At 37.6% G+C, this 25749-nt stretch overlaps 1 protein-coding gene across 1 annotated transcript in view; it reads right to left on the bottom strand.

Moving 5' to 3' along the window:
- Positions 1 to 520: 520 nt before the first annotated feature.
- Positions 521 to 25749, bottom strand: part of TRIP13 (thyroid hormone receptor interactor 13) — a 35812-nt gene continuing 10583 nt past the window's right edge. Inside the window, exons 4-14 of the mRNA XM_050938239.1 lie at positions 22148 to 22277; positions 20324 to 20379; positions 14338 to 14428; positions 12413 to 12485; positions 11221 to 11284; positions 10996 to 11082; positions 5878 to 5984; positions 3511 to 3664; positions 2836 to 2948; positions 1539 to 1608; positions 521 to 924 (exon numbers count right to left, since the gene is read on the bottom strand). Coding sequence (XP_050794196.1) covers positions 829 to 924; positions 1539 to 1608; positions 2836 to 2948; positions 3511 to 3664; positions 5878 to 5984; positions 10996 to 11082; positions 11221 to 11284; positions 12413 to 12485; positions 14338 to 14428; positions 20324 to 20379; positions 22148 to 22277 — 1041 coding nt within the window. The 3' untranslated portion in view covers positions 521 to 828. The remainder of the gene's footprint in view (positions 925 to 1538; positions 1609 to 2835; positions 2949 to 3510; positions 3665 to 5877; positions 5985 to 10995; positions 11083 to 11220; positions 11285 to 12412; positions 12486 to 14337; positions 14429 to 20323; positions 20380 to 22147; positions 22278 to 25749) is intronic.

The following is a 25749-nucleotide window of genomic DNA, read 5'->3' as shown; positions in this document are numbered from 1 at the left end:
CAGCTTTTGCACAACAAAATGTCTTTCCCATAAATTTTGTAATTTAGGAACATAAAACAAATTCTTTACGTGTTTATAAACAGCTATCTGCACAAGTTCTACACAAGGTGGTCTTTGGCAAATACAGTGTACTTTAGTTAGCTTCTTTGCACTGATAAAGGCTACAATTCTAAAAGACAGCTATGAAAACTTGCCATATTTGATCTTAAAAAAACGTTAAGATAGAGTAGGATTTTCAAAAGTTTTGTCTCTGTTCTCATGAAGTCAATGGTAAAACTCAATGGCTGTTTCAATGTGAGCTGTTAGGTTGCCACTGAGTGCTTTCAAAACTCTTACCCATAAATTTTTCCTGTTCATATTTTTTAGAGATTTAAGTAGTAAAAATTTTTGCATTACATAGTAGAACCAGAGACCAGACAATTTACATTCTTTATGTTTTAAAAAAAGAATTAAAACTGAAAGAGAACAAATGCTGAAGACACATATATAAAAGTTTTTATGGTTAAGAAACAAAACAGAATTGAGATAAACATTTTTAATAATTACAAGAAGGAGTAAAAAGGTCATTCTAGAAATTAAACAGTTTTGAAGTGTATCCAAGACTGGAGTTCGAAATAAAGCTTTTGAACAGGTGCACCGTAAACATCCTTGATATTTACAAATCAAGTTTTTGAAACAATACTAGATCACCTGAGTTTCCTAAACCAAATTGAGTCAATCTTTATACATGGAACAAAAAGTATGTGGGGTGTGGTAAAGAATGTGGTTTTCGGTGGTAACAAGGAACATATCATAGAGACTAGACAGTTGTTGAACAGTAACAGAATGTCAAAAGCAGTCTGCAAGTTTCTTTCTTTCTTCAAATTGTTTGTCCACTACAAGTGAAAGAGCCTGAAGAAACACTGCCATTGTAACATTAGGACACTGGAAGTGAAAAAAGAAAAAATCTTTGTCAAATGTCTCAAAGAACAGTAGGTAGCATAATGCTCTACAGACAAATACACCTGAGAAGAGAAAAAAAAATTAGCTCCACATTTATTAGCATTTTCCAAATGATGTACAACAGCTATGGAATTCTGCACCAGTTAGCACAGGGGAATCTAAGCCAACCTGAGCAAATTCTTGAGGTTTAATCAATATCATGACTGTAAATTCACCTCACCAAAATCCAATAAGCAACATTACTGTAAAAAAATGTGACAGACCGCATCAAAACGTACAGAACAACTAAAGGAAAATAAGTGACAAAGAAGCAATATTGATGTTGTGTCATGATATAGGAGTTACTGGCCACATCAATCCTGCCTTCGTAATTGCAAAATATGCAAATATGTAGTTTCTCTTAACCTCTTTTTAAATAATGAGGTAGCACAAAATGATTGCAGTCCAGCCAGGAGCAGACCCAATGTAATTCAAATTAAGGTGGTTTCTTTTTTCAAAAAAAATAAAAATAAAGAGAAAGAAAGGCACACTCAGGAGCTTTCACCAAAGTGACTTCCCAACACACCTAAATAAAAAGCAGAATAAAATAAACTTACTTGAATATAAAGTGCATGTGCTAGAAAAGGAAGTTTCCTCAGGACACGGCCACTAAGTCCTTCACTTTTCCTACAATGAAGCAGAGATGTGCATACTATTATTTTGCTAAATACTAGATCTCCCTTCCAGAAATTAAGAGGTTTGCTTTCTGTGTTCTGCCAAGAATCCCTCTACAGAGAAACTCACATTATTGCTAGTTAGCACTATGTAGCACTGGGAGAGAAAATACAAATCTTTCATCCATTCTTTACCTGTTATGTCTAACAAACCTACAAAATATTTTACGTTCTTGAGTATTACTTTTACAAATACATAAATAAATATATATATACACATATATATACACACACACACACACACACACAGGGAGCTATTCAAAAATGCCCAATTGACATACCCCAATAGGCTGTCATTTGTTAATGCTAATTTCAGTTACTGTGCCTATCTTTTTATGGAATAACCCAGACAAGTCTACTGTGTTCTGAACACCACAGTTCACTGTTTGAAAGGGCACTATTAATTATATACTGGATATACTGTTGCTTTAAGGAAGACTTTTCTGACCCTTCTGCAAGGGTACACTTTCAAATACTTTTACTGCTCTGATATTTTGCTTGAGCTCTGTTAAGACCCCCACAAAAATTAGAAAAAAATTACTTAGTGAAAACACCAATAATCTGCTTTTTATTATTCCACAGATTTTCACATTGTGGTGAAATCTGTCCCATTAGTTCTCTTAGCAAAAAAACAAATAAAAATCAAACCAAAGTAAATGCAAAAAACTATTCATAATCCTCCTCTCCCACACCTCTGCCCATTTCTTAACTTGTGCTTCCAAAAGGTGACCTCCTAGTGAACTACTGAGATCTCTCAGCATCCTCAGATGGGATGAAGGCCAGAGCTGTTTATGCTGAACTGTGGCCACTACAGGCTTAGGCACCTCACTAGCCCAGGGAGGGATTTGATGGGAACTTAAAAGAGCAAAGCAGGAGGCAGGGATGGCATAAGATCATGCAGATTTTTGATACATTTTGAGATCCAGGAGGATAGAAGCAGATGGTCCTTGCAAAAAAATTCCCATGTTCACTGGTGAACACTGAAAAATTTTACAATTGACCAAATTTGAGAATTTGCAACAACAATTAAGAAACTGGGAAGTTTCAGAACTCTAGCTGTTGCTAATATATCCAACTCCTTTAGAAATAGTTCCACAAATTACTTTTACACACACACACACGAGCAGAGTTGCTCACTTTGTACATAAAATGCATGAATCAATAAATCTTAAAATCTTACCTTGCAATTTCTTTTAATATGAGACTCAGTCGTGACACATTATTTTCTACATAACCAATCATCTCTAACTCTCTGAGTGTCAGCAGCTGCTGTCGAGGATATATTATCTGACGCTAATAAAAAGAAAAATGATATTTGAAAAGACCAAATGCAGTTCTATTCTGAAATGAGACTATGAAAATGGCAACTTCTTACTCAACAGTTCTGCTCTTTGTATGTTTTCAGAATAACTACTGACTCCAGTGACAAATACTGTGTGTTTTACACTGCTAAGAGAAGGACACATCAAACAACTTTCCCTACCTAATCCTAGCACAACCCTTAATTTTAAATGATTTATGAACTGCTTACAGATTTCAGAAGTAACACAGAAGCAGAAAAGCAGAGTGTGTTACGGTTCATTTACCACACTGGCTGGCAGACACAGATTGAGGAACTATTATGGGGGCCAAGGGTGGCATTTATACCTGTGGTCAGTGCAATGGGTCTGTATGTGCCCCTGGTCTATAAATACAGCTTTAAAAAGTTGTGTGGCTGTGTGGACTACAGAGTGGCTCAGTAGAGGCAGTTTCAAGAAGGAGAAATAGAATAACATTTGTGTACTATTATCGTTAGCATTTATGCAATTATTAAAATAGGACATCTATGTTAAGAATCTTACTTGCAAAATTTTACCTTCATCAGTTCTTCCAAGCACGAAAAATATATTCGGAATACTGCTGCAGCAGATGGAGGTCCAATATATTGCTTTATATCAGCCCTGTCTACAAAGGCCGTGTCAATTTTCTCTGTAATATTTGAAGTAGTCAAAATTACAACATTGGGATACCTTTAAAACACAGAAAAAAGAGACATCATTTCTATCACTTACACATTATCATCCCTCAGGGCATGACAAAGTGACTGTTTCTCTTCTATGTCATGACAGTAAATTTAGTCCAGATCAGAAGTGGCCAACTTGTTACTGTTGGATAGATGTTAAGTGAAATGATCTGGAGGTCTCAATTTACAATGAACATATTCCACACAAAAGCACTTTTGTCAGCAATTTTTCTACAGATCCCCTGAAGACTGAACTGTATGTTAGCCTGGAAAGGAACCTCTTTCAAAATAGCACTGAGGTATAATCAGGTGGGATGAAGTTTGGACTGCTGCTGCCCATATTGTCTTGTGCTTGAGGGACAGGACTTTAGTTTCCAGTACTACTGAATCAAGCCTATTTTTATAAATACTAATTTCACTTGAAAAAAAAGTCAAGTCTTTTTAATTTGCACTTTTTGTCTAGCATATATTCTGTTTTAGTCCAACGGTAATTACCCTAATTTGCCTCCATACTGAATAATGAACTTTAAAAATTTAGAATTATGTAATATTTTAGTTACAAATTTTACCACAAAGAATTCCCACTTTCAGTGAATTTCTTAATAAAAATGTATTTAGATTTTTTTTTATTTTGTTTTTAATTTGTTGGGTAAGAAAGACAGCTGCTTCCAAGCACCACGCTCCTTCCACAGCCCAGCCAGAACTGCTAAAGAACAGGTAGGCTGAGGAAATATGGACCAGAGATATCTACCTTTACACAATTCTCAGGGTATTAATCTAAAACCCATTGACTAAATTATTTAAGTTAATAGTGAAATAAGAAAACTAGCTACTGCATATTTTGTCCTTCTTTCTCATGAATTAGTGCAGATACCCCCAAAAACACTTTGCATTTTTTAAGAATTTAAAGTAATTAATAATAATTTAAAGTAATTAAGCACCTCCTGAGCATGTTTTAAGGTGCCTTGCACATGTAAGACAGCGTAAGACAGTAAGAAAACTGGATTATAATAGGCACTATATTATATTAATTAAAATTACTCAACGTCTCATGAATGCACACAAACGTAGAATTTGTGTTTTAAAATTTTGCATGTCTGTTTTTATTAAACCCAAGTAAAACATAATATTGAAATACTTCACTTGGCTAACACACAATACAAACTCCCAAGATGTTCCGCATTTCCATTGATTTTTTCCTTCAAATTTATTTATAAGCCCAAGGAAACAACAAATCTAAATGGGTAAGGTCAGAATTATTTAAATTAATGACCCTACAAAAGGAAAGACTCTCGTTCCACTCAAGCCACTGTGAGAAAAATCCTGCAGGTATTGATAGGACTTGTATCTTGATCTGAAGCTCAAAGTTGGACTGTGGTGGACCTAGGTAGAGGCCCCCCTGCAACTAAGATTCAGTAGCAAATCAATTTACCCTATTCCCAGATATACATCTAGGGACTGTCAGCATCCCAGGTTTTGAATCAGAGTGTGGATAAGAATCAAATCTCTAAACAGCAGGGCCCAAACCATAAAGGAATGTGAACCAACCCTGAGAACTAACTGAAAGCCAGTGCAATCGAAGAGTACTGGTGCAATATGCTCTAGATGGGACATGCTGCTAAATAAGCAGGCACTAGCAGACCTGCGAGTGGTCTCAAAAGCAATCTCAAAGAGATTGCATTGCAATAAACCAATCTATAGATGGCAAAGGCAAGGATAAGTTGGGCAAAGTCTACATCAATCAGAAAGGTCAACATCTCTTTGTCTTGCCAAAGAAATATGGAAAAAACATTCTTGGCTATGGCCGTTTTTCAGATTTACAACCAGAAACGGCTATGGATCCCAAAATATGACCCAATGACTAAGTCTCAGAGCAAGAAAAAAAGCACTTTTCCTCAGCTAAAGCAGCAGTTGTCACCACCATCAAACAGAAGTTATTTCTCTTAACTTTAAAGTGTGGGTAGCTAGTTAACTCCCATGACTCACTTAGGTATGTCCATCACAACTCCTCTTCTCAGTAGGCATGGCTAGTTTAAAATTCAGCACAATTTAACCAGTCAAAGTTTTCTGGATTAAGGTTCTAAATGAGAATTGCGTAAAGCCAGATATTGGAATCTGTAATCATTTATCTACGTATGTTCAATATTTTTGAAATTAGACCCCAACTTGGTAATTCCTAGTGGTGTTTTGCTGTGGTAATACGGCTACTATGAATGTTACCTTTTAATTTGATCTATTTGTGTCAATACAGCATTCACCACACGGATAGCATCTGAAGGCTCTGTGCCTGCTCGGAAAGCACTACGAGCTGCTGTGAGACTTTCAACCTGCCCAAAAAACACCAACCAAACAAAAAAGTTTAGAGTTAGAGAGCTGGTATAATGCACTTTGGGGATAAGGAGATGGTGAAATGATCCAGGCAATAAATTTTCAAACTGCTGGGAATCTACTCAGACATCAGGAGTAGTTTCTCTGAAATTTTCTTTGTGGATAGGAACTTGCGCAGAGGGAGGATGATTGCTGACAGGGAGGTCTGGGTAGAATGTGGGAAAGGAGGCTGCGGAGATCGCTGCTTTCAGGGAGTGTAGTGTAGTGCTTGATGTACATCTATGAATATGACACTGTCAATAAACCTATTAATTTTGAGATGCTTGCTGTACATTTATGATTATTACACTGTTTGTCATTGATCCTGTGAGTTGTGTCACACTGTACGGTAACAAGTAGACAGGTGCTTTCTGAACTGCTGGGCACTTTGCAGTGTATGTTGTGAACTAATAGATGAATTATTTTCCAAATAGAATTTTGTTCAAACAAAACCAGTGCAAAGAAATAGCTGTGCAATTTAAAAACAAATATATTAAAAACTTAAGTTCTGTTCCATTTATATATTAAGGGGAAAGAACATTCACGCCCATTTTACCTAACATACAGCCAGGACCGGCTCTAGGTTTTTGCCACCCTAAGCAAAAAAAATTTTGGCTGCCCCTCACCCCAGCCCTGGGTTCCCCCCCCCCCACTTCCCTGCTGCCCTAGCGCTGGACTCCCTCCTTCCCCCCCCACCAATGCCCTCTCCCCACCTGCACTGCCCTGCTGCCCCAGTCCTGGGCTCTCCCCCACAACCTGCACCCTCCTGCTGTCCCAGCCCTGGGTCACTGGTAACTCGCTCCCAGGGCGAGTCATTCAGCAGAAATTTTGGATGTGCACAGAACACAGACAGGATTGGTTCCCATATGGTTACAGAACTGCAGTAAAGTGGAACAATTTTCAGCTTGTGTGATTGGAGGATATCTGGATGCATATTATAAGACTGTCCTGCATAACTGAGGAAAAGTTGAGATGCCTTTATTATTCTTTTGTTCCACTCTTTGTTTCTATGGGGAATTTGCCAATGCAATATCACTGTCTTGTTTTTAAACAGATAAAACTTAAAAAGGGCAATAGCTGTTGAAAATAACAATTCCAGTCCTAAAAACCACTGGGAAGCATTTCTTGCTTTTTCATTTCTTATCCTACTTTTTCTACAGCAAGTTACAATGGATCAGTATATTTGATATGGGAGAAATGAAGTAACAGCTGCCCAAATTGAGCTTGAGCACTCCTGAATTTTGAGGGTGTTCAAATCTGGAAGGCAGGTGCTAGATTCCCTTTCTGAATATTAGCTAAATCTGGAAGGAAAAGTCAATTTCTGCTTCCATGGCTCAGAAGTGGAAATCCTCCTACGTACCTGGTACTATATCTAAAGCTGCCGAAGTCCCCTAGCAGAGCCTCCCCTCCCTTACTTTTCATTTTAAATTCCAGTGGGATCCACGTACCTCCCTTGCCAGGCTTCAGATAGAGAGGTACACTGTTCATTTAGTCCACCCAATTCCTTCTTTGTGGGCTGCAAGGTGAGGTCACACCAGTATCCCTAATGCAGTCTGGGGAAGTCTTCTGAAGAGGAAATCTGGGGCAAAGCCTTCTACTCCTTGGGCACACTTGTTCCCCATTCAGTGCCACCCCTTTCAACTGGCAGCATGGCTCAGCTACCTCACTCCCTACCCCTCCTCCTTTCCTGTTGATAGCTGCCAAGGGATTGCTGGGAAATGTAGTTCTTTCCCTGCTCCAGGGCTGGCTCTATAGGAAGGGAGCAAGGCAAGGAACTACAGCTCCCAGGGTTTCATGGGTTCTTAGCTCCCATGCCTGATACCCAGCTGCTCCATGGCTCTGCTTCTGCAGGGCTGTGAGAATGGAGGAAGTGAGTTTAAAAAAGAAAAAAAACAAGGATGGCCAGAATGCTGCCCCTTAGAAATGTGCTGCCCCAAACACCTGCTTGTTTTGCTGGTGCCTAGAGTCAGCCCTGCATACAGTAACTGTGGCTTTCACACATCAGTGTATGTGAAACTGTGGTTATCCTTAATGTCCCACTGCATGGAGTGGCAGAAGCAGGGATGAGGCCCCAGATACAACAAGAAATGTTGTTGTGTGTAGGGAGATGCTGTAATGTCGCTCTCTATGAACTACAAAGGGAGACGAGCCTGTAGGTCCACAAGAGTCTGCAGCATTTGTGTTCGCTGCTGGAGAAGCCCCATTATGTCCTGGTGTGTATCCTCCTTTTTCTGTTGGGACTCTCTCGTTTGCTCTTTCCTTCTCCAGACAGTCTGTAATAGTCATCCTCCAAGCCCTCTGTTCATGGTCTGATGCAGCAACAATGGCTTGCAGGATCTCACTGAACATGTCTCCCTAGTCTTCAGCTTTCTGTTCTTTATCTGTCTCAGGTGTCCTTAAGGCCACAAAGACAGCAAAAAACACAGATACCACTGCCAGTGTAGTCATAACAGAAAGCAAAAGTTAAGATTCAGAACTCCCTTGCCTTGCTCCCCTAAAGTTTTAAACAAGACCTGTTTATTGACACTTCTGCTTGGGAGTGATCACGCACAGCGCCACTCACAGCCCCAGCCATGGTTAGTGTGGCCCACTAGGGGTGAGGGAAATGAGGAGGGAATTGCTTGGTTGCATGAAGCTGAGTATAGGGCAATAGCAATGAATATTGGCACAACTTTCCACAAGCGGCAGTGATCTTAGCTGATATGTTACTCCTGACAAAGGCTCAGAGACGACAGCTACAGCAAGAGTACCAAAGCCGCCTATAGCCTGCTAGCCTGTGTACTGGAATGGAGTCTGCTGAAGCTATCACCAACTGGCACGGGAAAGTGTCCTATTGCAGAGGAAACAATAAGTCTGCTATCCCTAGAAGCCTCCATGAGACGAAAGCCAAGTACCTCCATGAAAGTTTCATCGAGATCTCAGGAGGATTCAAGGCACATTCCTGTTTACATTAACAAATTGCTCCACATGGCTGTCCCACCTCACTCCACAGGGGAATGAAAAGCAGATCAAGCTATCTCTCTTTGTTGTACTACTACCTCTCCTAGTAAAAGAAAATCCTACAACAGGCTTGCCCATGCTCAACTGCTGGGACTGACTGGACTGCAGTGGAGTCTCAAACAAATCCTATCTGGTGGCAGAGTTGGACGCCCTCTCCATCTCATATCTCTCCTCCTCCTCCTTGCTGTTCATGCCAGGGACCTATGACTCAGGCCCCTCACAGGTATCCCCAGTAGTCTACAGGGTGGTAGCAAGGGTCTCAGGAAAAGGCATTTCAAGAATTCATGAGGTTTTAAGGGGGTGAGCTTCTGGTATACGTGGTCCTTTGGAAGTGGAGTTCATAATTGTGACCACAGTGGTCAGTGTCGGACATGGTGGAACAGCTGCTGGAGGACTGTTAGGAACAACATAGGTAACAGTGTCTATACTCACGCTACATCGACTCTGCTTGGAGAGGTGGTGTTGGCGTAACAGAGAATTTATATCAGCATGAAACAAATTTAAGTGTGGACACATGCAAAGCAGCTTATACCCAACTCTGTAGTGTAGACCAGGCCTAAGACAGTCTTATCAGTTCCACAGATAAAATTTTTTTTTTTTTTAGAAAGTGATGATTCTGAGTATCAGACTAATCAGTAAATTAAACAGATAAGCAAACATTCTTTAGGAATGCGACTTCAACAGTATAAAGTTCTAATAAGGTGCAAACTCTTAAGTCGCCCGTATAAGATGTCTATCAAAAGATCATCTAGGTAGTGAGCTAAATCTAATAGTGAAACCAGATTAAGAGACCATATTAAATCCACAATTCCTGAGCTCTATTACTAAATTCTTCTCTTACTAGTAAAACAAAACTAGGGCTCGAAGTTTAGAAAATGCTACAATATGTACACATAAAAGTGTGCAGGGAGGAAGCCAGCAAAAGCAGAGCCCTATACAGGAAGCTGAACTTCCCTTTCCATTCCTTCTGCAGCTGGAAATTTTTGTCTGAGAATTCAGACTACATTTCTCTCACTTTGCTGTAATGATGCAATTCAAATATCTTCTACCACTCTTACACACACAGTTAAATATAATTAATTACTCACAGCAGAGGCACATAGGGCATGGCTACATTTGCAGATGTAGTGTGCCGGGAGTTAAACTACCCTTCGGAGACTGCAGCAGGGAAAACACTGCCATGTGTTTACACTGTCAGCTGCAAGCACAGTGGCATGGCCACATTAGCAGCTCTTGTAAAGCCACAGAGAGCAGAGCATAGTGGTAACTATCCCAGTGTGCAAGTGGCTGCAGCGTGCTTTTCCAAATGGGGGTAGGGGAGAGGAATGTGACAGGGAGTGTATTGTGTGTATGTGGGGGGAGAGACTGCGTGTTTTGGGAGGCAGAGAGTGTGCCAGCATGCTGTTTCCTAAGTTCAGACACAAGCAGGGGGAAACCCTGACATCAGTTCCCAACCCCTTCCACACGCCTGCCTCGGCAGCAGCAATATTCCACAGTAATGGTTTGCTTTGCCGGGAGCAGGTAAGCATGCTGGTTGTTAGAAACGGAGCTTTGAAAGGGGATATTCGCATGCCTGCAGCCAAGTTCAAAACAATGACAAGAGTGGTCACTTGACTTCAAGGGATTATGCGACTTTTCCGGATCCCATCACAGCGCAGTAATGCAACATGTTGTCCACACTGACACCTGGGCATTTCAGTCAGGGTGCAGCAAGCTCAAAGCTTCTTGCGGAGGTGGATTACCACGAGCATGCCAGCTGCAGAGTCCACGTGCTCTAAGTGCCTTGTCAGCATGAACACCTCAGGCATTAAGACACCCAGGGCTGATTCAATGTGCTCTAACTTGCAAGTGTAGCCAAGGCCATAATATGCTTCTATATTTTCTCTAAAAATGTAAGTGATCATCTTTTATTCCAGTTTACTTTCCCATAAAGTAAAGGAATTGCACATCTTAATGTCATTGAAATCATACCTCATCAATCAGTACAAATACAAGAGCATCTTTATCATCAATTAACTCTTGAATCTTCTGGAACATCTTGGTTACAAGTTTGCCACTCTGAAAAGAAAATACAAATATATTAAGCTATTTTTACACAGTTTTCCCCAGAACTGATATACCTATTGTAGATCATAGTAAATTTTGTTTATCTGTACCACAAAGCTAAAATTGTGTAATGAGTTAGATAACACGTACCTCAGAAAACCACTTAGAGAAGAGGCTATGACTGTTTATCTCAATTAACTGTCCATACCTGTACCTAAAATATGGGAGAAATCATCAGCAATTATATTGTAAAATTAATTCTACTGTTGATTGCAAAGGAATCAAAAACTACAGCTTACATCCTCGATATTTAAAAAAAGAATTTTGTGAACTGTGGCATCATAGCATAACAGTCAGAATTCTTACAACATTAGGGCTTTGTAATTACTAAAACAAGTATCTGAATATAAAATGTAACTATTGCAAACTAAATTTCAATCTCAGTTTTATGTCAGTATAAGATTGCTCTTAATGTTCTCCACATTTTTTTTTCTCAAAGAAATTTAAGATTTGACACTATTTAGGCACAATTCAGGTATAGACTACCATGCCAGTAACCTCATTCTTATTTTCTGGTAATTGCTTACAGTCCAAAGTAATACAAGTATCAAGCTCATTCTCATCAGTTCTTAAGATATTGCCAGGAATGCTAAATTATGCATGGCTGACCCTAGAATTAAGTATGTTAATATTTCAGTGTAAGAGTATATAATCCATGTCTATTACACATTTATGTGAGAAAAACTGCATTACTTGGAGTAATAATGATTTATAATTGAACTATATTTATAAAATAGTAAGTTACCTAGTTACTAAGATTTGCAGTGTTAAATTGAATGTTATTACTTGTCTGTCTGAATATAAAAGATGAGTAAGGGAGGATGTGTTGATCTATAAGACAAACAACACAAAACCAATATATGTCTGGCTCTAAAAGCTGTTTGTTTAATTATTAAAGATGTGGGCTATTTTGTATGCAAACAAAACAGTGGGCCTGATTCAGCCTGGCTCTTCACCTTCTGTAGTAGTTTACGAGTGTGCAAAGCAGGCATAATACACTATCATTCTAAATGTGTAGTGTCTTATATCCACTGGTGTAAGTAGCTGCCTACAATAAAAGGCATTGGTGAATTGGGCCCAGTGTCTTCAGTATAAGATGACAAATGTGAGCATTTGCCATTCAACAAGTCAAGGATGCTGCATAAGGAACAACACTCAGCACCTAATCTATGCCTGAAAGAAAACCTGCCATACTTGGTGGCAGATTTTAGCCACCCTTAATGGGTTACAGATGTTTAACAAAGTAAACTGTATTTTAAACCAAAATATTAACAAAAATTACCTGTATGAAAGTCTAATGGTCAACTTCTGAGCCAATGCTTTGCAGAGTGAAGTTTTACCAGTTCCTGGAGGACCTATATTCAAACCACATCCGTATAATAATTTACATATGAACACATACTAGATAAAATGGCCTGACATCTCCTTAGCTACTGAATTCCAAAAACAGCACTAATTACATTTGACACTATAAAATAAACACACTACACTACTATAGCTGCCAATTTGAACAGTTATACAGATTGTTCACTGTGTCCAAATCTTCATTAGTGCTAGAATTGCACCCTGTCTATACTGCATCTTTTAACGGAGATTGTAACCAGTTACTTGCACAGTTTCCTCTAACCATGGTCTGCACACAAACAGATGGTTAAACTCTCAGTAACCATGGCATCTAACAGAATTTCTCCCTGTGCACTAGCATTATTTTTAAAATCTATCAGAACTGCATTACCACTGATGCAGCTCCACTAACTGTAACAGTAGAAGTACTATTATACACTGGGAGTAGATGTTTTATTACTATGCCATCTAACCCTGCTTGGAGCACATCCAGACAACATGGTGATTAAAATGCCTGCACACTCTCTCATATGCAAGCATTCCCACTAGTGAGACTGCCCAAGAGGTGTGGGGTTTTTTTGGTAAATAATGTAGATTGTTAGCTTAAGATGGCATATTGTTGCCTTCCTGCACCTGATTCAGCATATTTGTTTTTTACTGTATAGACAGAAATGCTAAACATGCCTGCATTTGGCCAGTCCCTTCTTCCGTCCTTCCGCCAATCTGTACATTAAGACATCACAGGGCGCCCTGCCCCATGTGCAACTGATGAAACACTGTGGGTTTGCCCTTCGGGCACTCCACCCCCTCCAGGATAACTGCCCAGATTTTCTAGGAATGGACCAATACAAACATGCTTAACTAGCCTGGGAAGTGTGAATATGCAAAGACTGTCAAAAAAGTTCGTATGTGGACACTAACTTAACTGTGTTATTGGTAACCAGCTAAGATGACAGTGCTTCCAATGGGTCACAAAGTCAATGTTGTAGTTGTAATGTGGCTACATTAAAAACAAAACAAAACAAAAAACCTGCACCTTCAGATTCTGATATTCTTAGCTTTTTTCCTATTCTAACATATATATTTAAACAAATCCATTATGACTCAAGTATTCCAGTGATATAAAGGATCCAATTCTCCCTTCAAAATCATTGTGCACCTTTCAACTACGTTTTATATTTAGACCTATAAATAAACCAAGAGAAGAGAGCTCTCTGTTAATTTGCTCTATATATTATAAAATCTCATGGTAGCTCTACTAAGGTTAAGTGAATGTCCACTAATTAGCATTTCCATTAAGAACATCTGTAGATCACAGAAGCTCATTCTGGACTGCCACTTGATACATAATGGTTCAGCTGAAGTCATAATCCTGTTTATGGCATAATTTCTTCCAAAGCAACTGAGTGACGGTCCAAAAAACATCTTGTATGTTATATCAGAAACACCACAATAAGTATTCACTTAACAGTTGAAAATATAATGGTTACCATTGTATCTGGGGGTAATTATAAGCTTAGTTTATTAAACAATCAATTTAATCTGTTTAATATTAGTTATCACTTGGTTATTGAAAGGTTTCTCTGCTCCCTCAAGTTCCACTGTATTCTTGCCAAAGACGACTAGATACAGCTCCTAGAGAAGCCCTGTCAATGCTGTTCCCTAATCATCCAAAGGGATCATTGTTCAATGACAAAGCATTTCCTGTCATTGGGGGATTGCTTCCATTATTGGTAATTTGGGGAGAGAACCAGTGGGAAAAGGAACCCACATTCTACCACACAGAAGTGCAATACAGCTCAGTCAAGAGAATGGCTTCATTATCAATACATTTACTCTTTATTTAGAAGTTGTAATCTTTACCGTGCAGCAAGACAACTCTGTTCCAAGATATCAGGTTGCTGTCAACATTTTTGTCAGAAAACAGTAAAGTTGTCATCACATAGTCAAGTAGCTAGTTCCAGAAGAGGAAGGAAAGAACCGTTAACACACATACTATAACAGGGTTACTAATGAGAGAACATAACACATCATCATCATCACTACTATGGAAGAAGTACATAGAGCAAGGCAAATGTTTAGGCCCCATCGAAGCTGCATTTTTGACCACCTCTACTTATCTTAGTACTATTTATTTTCCTTTTTTCTTCTTTTATATATTTTTCTCTCTTTGATACCAACCATTGTTAAATGAGGTCTGAAAATATATTTTTAAATTAAATTCTGGTCTGCTTTTGTTTCTCAGACTGACATTTACTTTTAGTGCCTTTACTCTAGATACAATAAGCATAGTTCCCTCTGAAAATATTTTTACCAATATTATTGGAAATGGCATAGACTACAGATATAGGAAATGGATTCCCAATTAGCAAAAGGTCTCGTAAGATATGCAATTGAACCTGTGTTTAATTGGTGGTATTGTTCTATACTGTCAAATTTGATATAAACACTCTCTTTTTTTTTTCTTTTTTAAAAAACTACTTGCATCATACACTCTGAAAATGGGTTGCTGTCCAATCTGTTTTAGATGAAAACTTGTCATGGCTCTTTTTGTATTTATGATTTAATTTTTGACATGGAAAACTGGATTTTGTTGCTGGTCTGGAATAATGACAGAGCTGCTTCAATCACATCCATATTATATTTACTTTCAGATGTTCTAGAAGATGTACATTTTTCTTAGTCATAATGCCTGATGCTATTTGACGTTTAACCATATGCTATATCTTCTGATATATACTGATAGCCCATCATATATAAATATTTCCAGTCAAATTTTCTTTACTTCCTATGGAACTGTTTATTTGCTACTGTAAGCAATTGGTAAATTGCTTTACCCAGGACAAATGTAAATAGTAGGAATTCTCCAGACAAAAGAATGTTTGCTTCCAAAAAGAATACTGTCCTCAGTTTTTAGTTTCCTGCCTGAAAGATAAGAAGCTTGACTCTATACTGACTTCATCTATAATTAGAATAGGAATACTCAATAGTATATTTTAATTTCTATTGATATATCTCAATTTTTTATGTTAAATTTCCACTGAGAAGTCAATGTAACATTCCTGCAATATGGCATGCCATAAGTCCTGTAGGTACAGCCATTATACAGAACAAAAAAGGTTTTATGATGTACCAAAACTGTTTTTAAAAAAATCTATGAGAACTTGAAAATGTCCTTAACACATATTACATATTAATTCTTGAGATGTCTTTTCACTCTTGATTACATCCTCAATATTGTTAGGGTGACCAGATGTCCCAATTTTACAGAGAGAGTCCCGATTTTTGGATCTTTTTCTTATATAGGCTCCTATTACCTCCCACCTCCGTCCCGATTTTTCACCCTTGCTGTCTGGTCACCCTAAATATTGTTATTCCGCAACAGTTCTCTTAGAGACTCCTTTTCTAAAATTGGAATGCGTGTGGGGACAGGAATATCTTTATGAATTTCTGTAACTACACAGTAGTACTGTTCGTATTTTCCAGCTTTTCAAAGTGTTTTAGTTTTGCAATACTGAGAAGAAGTTTCAATTAATCTATCCATAGTTTAAATAGGCATGTAAAGGCAAAGTAATCTTTTTCTAGATGTTAAGTTCAGTTTGATGGTTATTTAGTTTCTCTTTTCTTACCAATAATAATGTAGTATTTATTTTTCAATGTAGTGTTTGGTCCATGTGCCTATTGTTATTTTCAGTATATCAGTTTACAGTTCACCTACTATGCAACAGGCAATTTTTAAAATAGATTAAAAGTATTGTCATTTCAGAAGTGAATAGCTGTCACCAACATGAAGTGCATGCAGCAGAAAAAACCCCAGGAGGGGTAGCCTGAATTGGGTCAAGGAGAAACTATAAGATTTTGGAATTATTTTCACTCTGGATAAGGGGAACAATCAATTGATGACCCAACAGCACAGAGAAGGGACATTACCGAGAGTGAACAAGCCCCCAGAACACAATTCTAAAAGACAAATACTTTTAATATGTTTATTGACGCTGTGTAGTTTCTAAATGAAACTGCATCAGGTCTTAAAAAAACATTTCCACTTTTGCTCAGGAACTAAGATAATTTGAAATGTTATTAACATGCTGTTTTGTTACCCATGGACTGGCTCACTTAATTGTGAAAATATTTAAGTTTTTCTTTTTGAAAAGTATTAATAATAAGCATTTTTTAAAAAAGTGATTAACTTAGTGCCAATAATTCTATAGTTAAACATCTAATTGTTACCACTGTCCCAATAAGCATGCTCTGTAGCTCAAGGTTTTGTTGTTTTACAAGCGTCTGAGGAAGCTCAGGACCTTCATCAAGGGGCAACTGCTTGTGTGTAGATCTGCTATTCTAAGCACCTCTCTTAGATACGGGGAGGCCATCAAAAGATAGGGGTGTATTACCAAGGGACACGTTTGGAATTATTTGGGTGAACACTAATGGTGTGACTTACTGGACAACCCCCTCACAGCAACCAGACGTTTGTTACACACAGCACCAGCCTCAATAATGGACGTTTACTGGAATTTTCAACTCCTCCCTAAAGTTGTTTTTTCATGAGATGAGATGAGGAACCAAGAGGTTGAAAACTGCACTCAAAGTCTCTTGTTACTAAGCCAGCCTATGAGTCTGTCAAATTTCCACTGTTTTTCCAGTTCACCCTCTAGAAAAACAGGAAAAATTAGTCACACATAAGATAAGTTGCAAACCTTTCAGTGGTCTAGAGGGCATTAATAGCTTTATATGAAATTAAATTTTCAACCCCTTTCTAACCCAGTCTTGTCCCACGTTGCTTTTCATTAGTATGGACTGCCCTGAACAGGGCAAGTAGAGGGAGAAGATTTAAAGTCCCTTGAAAAGTGGAGTTATGAGCTATGTTACCAAAGCAGCCCTCGCATCTGCTAAAATCACTATTTTGTTTGAGAGCAATGCAATAAGGAAAGTTCATCAGATGACTTGTTCTGAGCTGAGTTTATGGGAAAGCAGGGGTGGTGTTTTATTATAGGGGAAAGAGTTAAGAAGCAAGCAGACTAGGCAGTTAGGTATAATGCCCTATGGCTGACTTGGAGACACAGGCTCTCCTAATCTAGACTCATCAGTACAATGGCCAGCAGCCTTCCCTACCCTCTCACCCCAGCTGAAGATTTCTTCTAAATAGCATAGCTGCTAGAGCTATCAAGTGATTAAATAAAAACCAATCGTGATTAAAAAAAAAAAGATCGCATTGTTAAACAATAATAGAATACCATTTATTTAAATATTTTTGGATGTTTTCTACATTTTCAAATATATTGATTTCAATTACAACACAACAAAGTGTACAGTGCTTTCTATTTTTAATAGAAGTATTTACACTGTAAAAAACAAAAGAAAGAGTATTTTTCAATTCGCGTAATACAAGTATTGGAGTAGCAATCTCTATCATGAAAGTTGAACTTACAAATGGAGAATTATGTACAAAACAAAATGAATTCAAAAATAAAATGTAAAATTTTAAAGCCTGCAAGTCCACTCAGTCCTACTTCTTGTTCAGCCAATCACTCAGACAAACAAGTTTGTTTACAATTGCAGGAGATAATGCTGCCTGCTTCTTGCTTACAATGTCACCTGAAAGTGAGAACAGGAATTCACATGACACTGTGGCAGCCAGGGTTGCAAGATATTTGTGTGCCAGATGAGCTAAAGATTCATATGTCCCTTCCTGCTTCAAACAGCAATCCAAAGCAGTGTGGACCGATGCATGTTCATTTTCTGAGCTAGATGTCACCAGCAAAAGGTTGATTTTCTTTTTTTGGTGATTTGGGTTCTGTAGTTTCCACATCAGAGTGTTGCTCTTTTAAGACTTCTGAAAGCATGCTCCACACCTCTTCCCTCTCAGATTTTGGAAGGCACTTCAGATTCTAAAGCTTTGGGTCGAGTGCTGTATCTATCCTTAGAAATCTCACATTGGTACCTTCTTTGCATTTTGTCAAATGAACAACATATGCCAATCATCATCCAAGATTGCTATAACATGAAATATATGGCAGAATGCTGATAAAACAGAATAGGAGACATACAATTCTCCCCCAAGGAGTTCAGTTGCAAATTTAATTAACACATTCTTGTTTTAACAAGCGTCATCAACATGGAATCATGTCCTCTGCAATGGTGGCTGAAGCACGAAGGGGCATACAAATGTTTAGCATATCAGGCATGTAAGTATCTATTTGCAATGCCAGCTACAAAAGTGCCATGCAAATGTCTGTTCTCACTTTCTGGTGACACTATAAATAAGAAGTCATTATCTTCTGTAAATGTAAACAAGCTTGTTTGTCTTAGCAACTGGCTGAACAAGAAGTAGGACTGAGTAGACTTGTGGCCTCTAAAGTTTTACATTCTTTTGGTTTTGAGTACAGATACGTAATAAAAAAAATCTATATTTTTAAGACATTGCACTACAGTACTTGTATGAAGTAAACTGAAAAATACTATTTCTTTTGTTTATCATTTTTACAGTGCAAATCTTTGTAATCAAAAATAATACACACTTTGAATTCAATTACAACACAGAATAGAATATATATGAAAATGTAGAAAAACATCCAAAATATGTAATGTCAATTGGAACCTATTGTTTAACAGTGCGATTAAAACTGCGATTAAGTTTTTTTGAGTTAATCGCATGAGTTTACTAACATTAATCGACAGCCCTAACAGCTACTAACTCTGCTCTAAGAGCTTCTCCTTTGTAAGATATTTTATTTCATTACTGGAGATGTTGCTGCTCCAGCTGACTTCAGTTCCTACAACAGACACTCACAGTCGGGGGACCATTAATGAAGAAATGCATTAGAGAATAGGCACATAGATATCTTAATCCTAGCCTACACTTAAAATTTAGGTCGAACTAATGACATCGCTCAAGGGCTATGAATAATTTCACACCTTTTGCAACACTTAGGTTGACCTAACTCCCACTATAGACACAATGGAAGAATTCAGAGTTTCTTGAGGCTGTGTTGTTTCAGCTAGAGGAGTTCACAAAATATGACTGTCAAACATTTTTTTAAAAGTCTGAGCTTTAAATAGTTAATATGACAGTGTATCATCATTCTGAAATGTTATGGAAAATTCAGCTGAGCTATATAATTTCTGTAATATTTATATGATAATATCATTAAACTTTGCAGACTAAATTCAAATTACAAATGGTAAAATTAATGAGTTTTAATCTGCTTTCACCCAAGATATGAATACAATTCCAACAATGAAGCCAAACAATGGAGCTGTTACTACAGTCCACAATACAGCTTCCAAGAATATGCTAAATCACAATACCTCAGGATCTCCTTTTATTCACATAAAATGTAAAAAAAAAAAAGTTTTATTTTTTATGAAGTATTATGGCCAAAATTTGAGTTTGAGTATCTGGAAATAAAGTAATTTATGCTGGGTGCCTATTTTTCAGAAGTTTAGTGTACTGTACCTATGACTTTTGCAGAAGTCAATGCAAGATGAAAGTGCGCAGGGCTGCTAAAAAACAACTCTTATTTAGTTGTACCATTTAATACCCATTTTGATCTATTTTTATCCAGAGATTACCAGAAAGTTTTGTTGTGTAAAATATAGTAAGAAAAATGAAAAAAAAAATTCTCATTTTGCAAAGTTCTGTCTTCATTTTAGCTGACTAGAAATATACTAACAAGGTAATTAAAAAGCATACTTTTCCTCAAACACAAAAATTTAATAAGGCTTTATAAAATTCCATGTAAAATAAGTTTCATTTCTGAAGACTGTTTCTCCCCAAGCTGCAGCACTTTCTACAGGCTACCTGTCATACCTCCTTGTCGACAGAGGGGTTATTCATTCAACTTACATGCGATTTTACTTCAATGTCATACACAAGGCTCTCCCAAAGACCATGGAATTCAACTGAAAAACAATATTATAGCCATTATGTATGATCCTATTTCATTAATAACTAAGAACTCTCACTTAAATGCAATGATCTGTTATCTAAACAGTGCATTATAATGCTGACAGATTTTCTGCAATAAGAAAAATGCTCAACCATAATTAAAGATATGGAACAAACAGCAGACAATTTTGAACAATAAAAATTAACCTAGGTTAATTTTGTTGCCCTGAAAGGAAAGTTCTTTACTCATTAGTGAATCAGAAAGCTTTACAACTTCTACGGCATACTATTATTTGGTCAACAACTGTAAGTATGGGTTAAATTATTTACTGGTTTCAACTTTCAGTAACATTTACCTATAGGTAGGAAAAAATTAATTGAATAGAATTTGTTCCCAATCATTTTATTTTCCATGCTAAAAATGTGAAAGTGAGATGCCAAGTTTGCTAAGAGTAAAATCTATTGAAAGCCAGGATGTTTATTAAAAAGGCCAGTTTTATAATTCAATTTTTTTTACAAGACTATTGTTGGCATGTAAGAAAGCAAGGCAGAAAACACAAGGAGTTTTTGAAAATAAGTGAAAATCAACTGCTTGATTTTGGTTAGTATTTATGTGGTTTTTTTTTAAATAGGAAAATTAAAATCTTATAAATAAGTTTCAGAGCTTTCAGAAAGGAAACTAAAAAGGTTTTAAAAGCAGGGTTTCCTCATAATCATAGCAGTAGCTTTCCATAGGTAGGAACTGAAAGCTGAGAAGGTGGCTGGGGAAGAACCACCCTAATATATTATCTCACATGTCAAAATTATGTCAAAATGAACAGCCACCTTCCTACCCATAACCCTTCCCAAGAAGTGGAGCTCAAACTATGTGGTGTACTCAGGTTTTCTATAGGATTGGTCAAAGGGAGAGAATGCCATGGAACTGCTGTTTCCCTCCCTTCCACCTAAGAGTGCCTAGTCTGGTTCCCCTGAAGACATGGTAGTAACAGAGAGGATCAGGCCCTATTTCAATACATCCGGGGCAAATCTTATTCCTATTTTGGGAACAAGGCCCCTATACTCCTCTCCTCCTCCCAGTTTTGTTTTTTTCTCTTTCTTAAATGAATGACTTGACAAGATGGGATAATGCCCATCTGATCCAATTACTGGCTCTGATCCTCACTTTTCCAGAGTAAGAATTCAATGCATTATTCATTTTCAGTCATTTGGATGCCTGTCAGAATTCTCCAACAGATCTTAACATATGCTATATTTTCATTAAGCCTCCCATCCTGAGAGCCCTTAATTACACCGCCATTTAATATTGCCTATGTCCACTATATACAGTGAGAGAAGAGTGCACACACAGAGGATATTAAGTGTATGAGCAAGAATAGGTGCCCAAAAGTTCATTAGAATGTACTATAAATACCAGAGAAGACTTTTAGTCTGTGAAATGTTCTTGTAAAAATAAACATTTAGACCATGCATTTTCATTTCCATTCATTTACACTATGACCGCAAAAACATTTACTTCCTCCACCTCCTAGTCCTTCAGAATTGTGTGCCATTTCCCAGAATCTTTTGCATTGCTTCAGTCAAAAAAGAGATGACTAACAAATTTTTTTTTATCAATTCATTGCTTCCTCACACCTGCTGGGAACTAAGCTTCATCCCATGTAGAGATTACCTTTAAGAAGCAGCCTTATAGCTACAGTCAAACAACAATGTCCCCTCCCATTCACAGATTTTTCCTCTGGACCTCCCACTAACCACCCCAGCTGGCTACCAAAAGAAGAGTACCTGTAGGCAGCACCCAGTGGTTGGCTGCAACAATATTCTCATTCTCTTCCTCTAGATTTTCAGTGCTTGGTCCTTCGTCATTCAGATGAAAAATATGAATCAAGAGATTGCATTTGCTCAAGTTAATGGGCTACAATGGATAGAAAAAAGTCAGCTTTAATAAGTAAGTTGATAAGTCAGTCAAATAACTCATTTTTGGTAGCTTGTAATAAGCTCTCTTTTTAGAAAAGGAAAAGAATTGGGTTAAAAAACAAAAGCAATCTGAGGTTTTTGGGTAAAGACCTGCATATTTTTAGAACCAGTGATTGAATTTTAGTCTCATTATTTCTCCCCCCTGCTCACCCCCAATAAATCATTACTAAGAATGAGATGGTATTTACGCACTTTCTGTGCATCTTACATTATTTCAATTCATTCAGTGGTTTTGAATGTGGTAGATGGGAGACTGAACATTCCACATTTCTACTATTTATCAGAGTAACTAGAAACTACAGAGCTCTATGGAACAAAGATCTTAGAATGTTTATTGCTCACGAAATTCTTCTAAATATTCATTCAGCTCTTCAATGAAATCATCAAGAAGTGGCCTGTCTGAAGAAAATAATTACTTTCAACCTGAATTCTGAAGTTTACTTTTAGGCGATTTATGTGGCTGGGCATTTTACTGGTCTAAAAATCACTGGTCAATTGACCAATCAAATGTTGATGAAATATGGTCAAAGTCAAAAATAGTCAAATATTTATCAAAGCGCTAATTTATTAGAACAATAGTAACAAAAAAAAGACAGGCAACAATGGGCTTACCCTTAGATAGATACTTACGCCCAATTACAAAAAAATTACTTAATTCAGTTATTTTAACTAAGAAAAATGTGAAAATTAATGAAGTTTGATAATGAAAAAATAATTACCTTTTTTATAAATGTTAGGTTAGCATTTAAATGTGAACTTTATTCAAGACTTAACTGTTAAAAGCAAAAAATGAAATTCAAAAGAAAAACTCAGAAAAGTTATTCTTAATAAACTTACGTTAGGTAGGCAGCATCTCGCTTTACATTACCTTTTTCTTTATCAGCTTCAACTGCTTAATCTATATCTTTGTCATCATCAAATTTATCAGTATCTCCCTCTTCCTCTTAATCTGACGAATACTGACTGAATTTTTCACCTGTAATTTTCTTCTCTAATCTTAGTGACAGTCACTAGCTTCCCAGCAGTGGAAGTCTTCAGTCTATTCCTGATTTTTGAATGGACCATTCCCCAAGCTGACCAATTTTATTTAGTGCACAGAAGTGATGTAAATGTTGCCATTGTAACTTTAGTGCAAGGACACAACCCTTTTCATCATGATAAAGCAAGCAGTTTTGATTCAACAGCTGGTATTGTACTCTACATTGTTTTATGACTGAACATGTTGCTTCATGCTTTATAATTTGCTGCCTCTGTCAGATTTGTTCATTTGTATATCCTTTAAAATTTGCAATAGCCACTATGAGGTCACAAGCCGAATCAAATTAGTTATCAGAAGGGTCCGGGCTCAAGCACGTAGGGAGCACTGATGTGTGCAAGTGATCACTTGATTTTTTCCATGGTATTATTTTGTCCATTATCTTTCTCTTCGGCTTTTGCAAATGGACTGTGTTCAGCCTTTTCACAAATGTTTTAGTATTTAGGAACTCATTCTTGGCATCAGACAATGCAGAACTATCACTTTCCACGTTCTGAAAGGACTGAACTATAGTTTCAAGTAGTGAAATGAATTCTGCACCCAAAGACAGCCATCAAGAATATCAGGGAAGATTACTCAGGGGCAACACCAGCCACCCCTTCTTCAACAGCATCTGCTTGACGAGCCTTGTTGCATATCTGAAGATATTTGCATATCTTTAAAGATCTCTGAAGATATTTAATAGAAGATGCCCATCAAGTACAATGAGGCTTACTCAGTGTGGATGAAACCGAGTGCTGTACCAAATGATGGTGGAAAATTGTTGCTGGGACTTTTCTTTGTTTTTGAAAAACTTGAGAATGCTTTTCATTTTTCACATGATGAGAAAGTTGTCAGGTCTCTGACATCACCAATAAAAAGCTGCATTGTGTGGGCAGCATATCCATATACAGACGGGGTGCCTATTTGTGCATCAGCAAAGACCAAGCAGCTTTCATATTAGCTGCACTGTTAGTCAACCAAAATAATCCTCCCAGGACCCAATTCATTGATTACATTTTTAAGCAGGCCAGCAAAATATTGGGCTTTGTGGTGATGCTAAATTGTGCTTGGAATAAGTAAAACACTAGTTGTAGAGTTGTTCCCATGACATTGATAACACCCTCATTATGAGTATTGCTCCATCCATCAGACAGTAGAGACACATAAGGAGTTTACAGAATAAAAACACCAACACACCAAGTCTCTTTCATGGAATCTGCTTCAGCATTCAAAAGACTTCCTGCAAGTGGTTTCCTATTTAGCCCTTTGTAAATTGGCCAAGATTTATGAAAAAATTCTAGTATATATGGATTTTTAATTATATGAAATAATGTACTGCTAGCATAAATATTGCTAGCAAATGTATGGTCAAGTTTGTTTTTCTGACCATGATATTCTATCCTCTTTCATCTATTGAATTTGATTAACATCTGAAGACTTTCAGGAAGTAGGAGTTTTCAATGCTGATGCAGATGGAGTACCAAAATTGTTATTAGAAGGTGAAGAAATGTAATGAGTGAGATGAATGGCAGCAAAAGTAAAACTATCTTCATCAAAAGATTCCATGCTTCTTGATGATGTTGCTAAAGAAAGTAGAATTCAGGGAAAAAATTTTTTTTGAACCAGACCAGTTTTCCCTTTCCTGCTGTTTGACTGCAATAATCTATCTTTGCCAGTAGCTGGACATCACAAGCATTTCTCCATTTTATCTACATGTCACATACTCAAAAGAAAAGAATTTGCACTTAGCTTCAACAGTTTTTCCACATTCATATATAGTAAAAAATTTCCAAAAAAGTGATTTTAGCTTTCCCCAACTCTGCACAATTTATTATGGTCCCTTTTATTAATGGATTACAACTTATGGAATGCTCTGTAGGTTATGAAGTATCTCTTGTATTTCAATCAACCAGTGGTCATTCAGTTCTATTTTTAACTGCTGCCGTTCAAGAAGATTCCAGCCAATCAAAATATTTTTGGACAGGCTGCCTTCTTCCTCCCAGGACCCATACAGACTCCCAAGGCTCACGGATGGGGAAGGGCTTTGGCAGGTAAACAAACTGGCCCAGCCCAGCCCAGCCGCACCCAACCTTGACACGGCACAAGGGGTGGGGATCTGGAGGAAGCAGGTCTGGGTGCTGGGGGCTCCAGATGCAGGGTGGATTCTCTGCAGCTTGAGGTCTTCAAACCACAATTTGAAGACTTCAATAACTCAGACATAGGTTAGGGGTTTGCTATAGAAGTGGATGGGTAGGGTTCTGTGGCCTGCTTTGTGCAGGAGGTCAGACTAGAAGATCACATTCGTCCCTTCTGACCCTAAAGTCTATGGGTTGAGGTTCAATGGGGTGGGGTTCAGGTATGGAGGACTAGGGAGATTCTGGGTGTACGGGGT

This window comes from Gopherus flavomarginatus, chromosome 2 (assembly GCF_025201925.1).
Source record: "Gopherus flavomarginatus isolate rGopFla2 chromosome 2, rGopFla2.mat.asm, whole genome shotgun sequence".
NCBI lineage: Eukaryota > Metazoa > Chordata > Testudines > Testudinidae > Gopherus > Gopherus flavomarginatus.
This window is presented reverse-complemented; position numbering and strand designations above follow the sequence as displayed.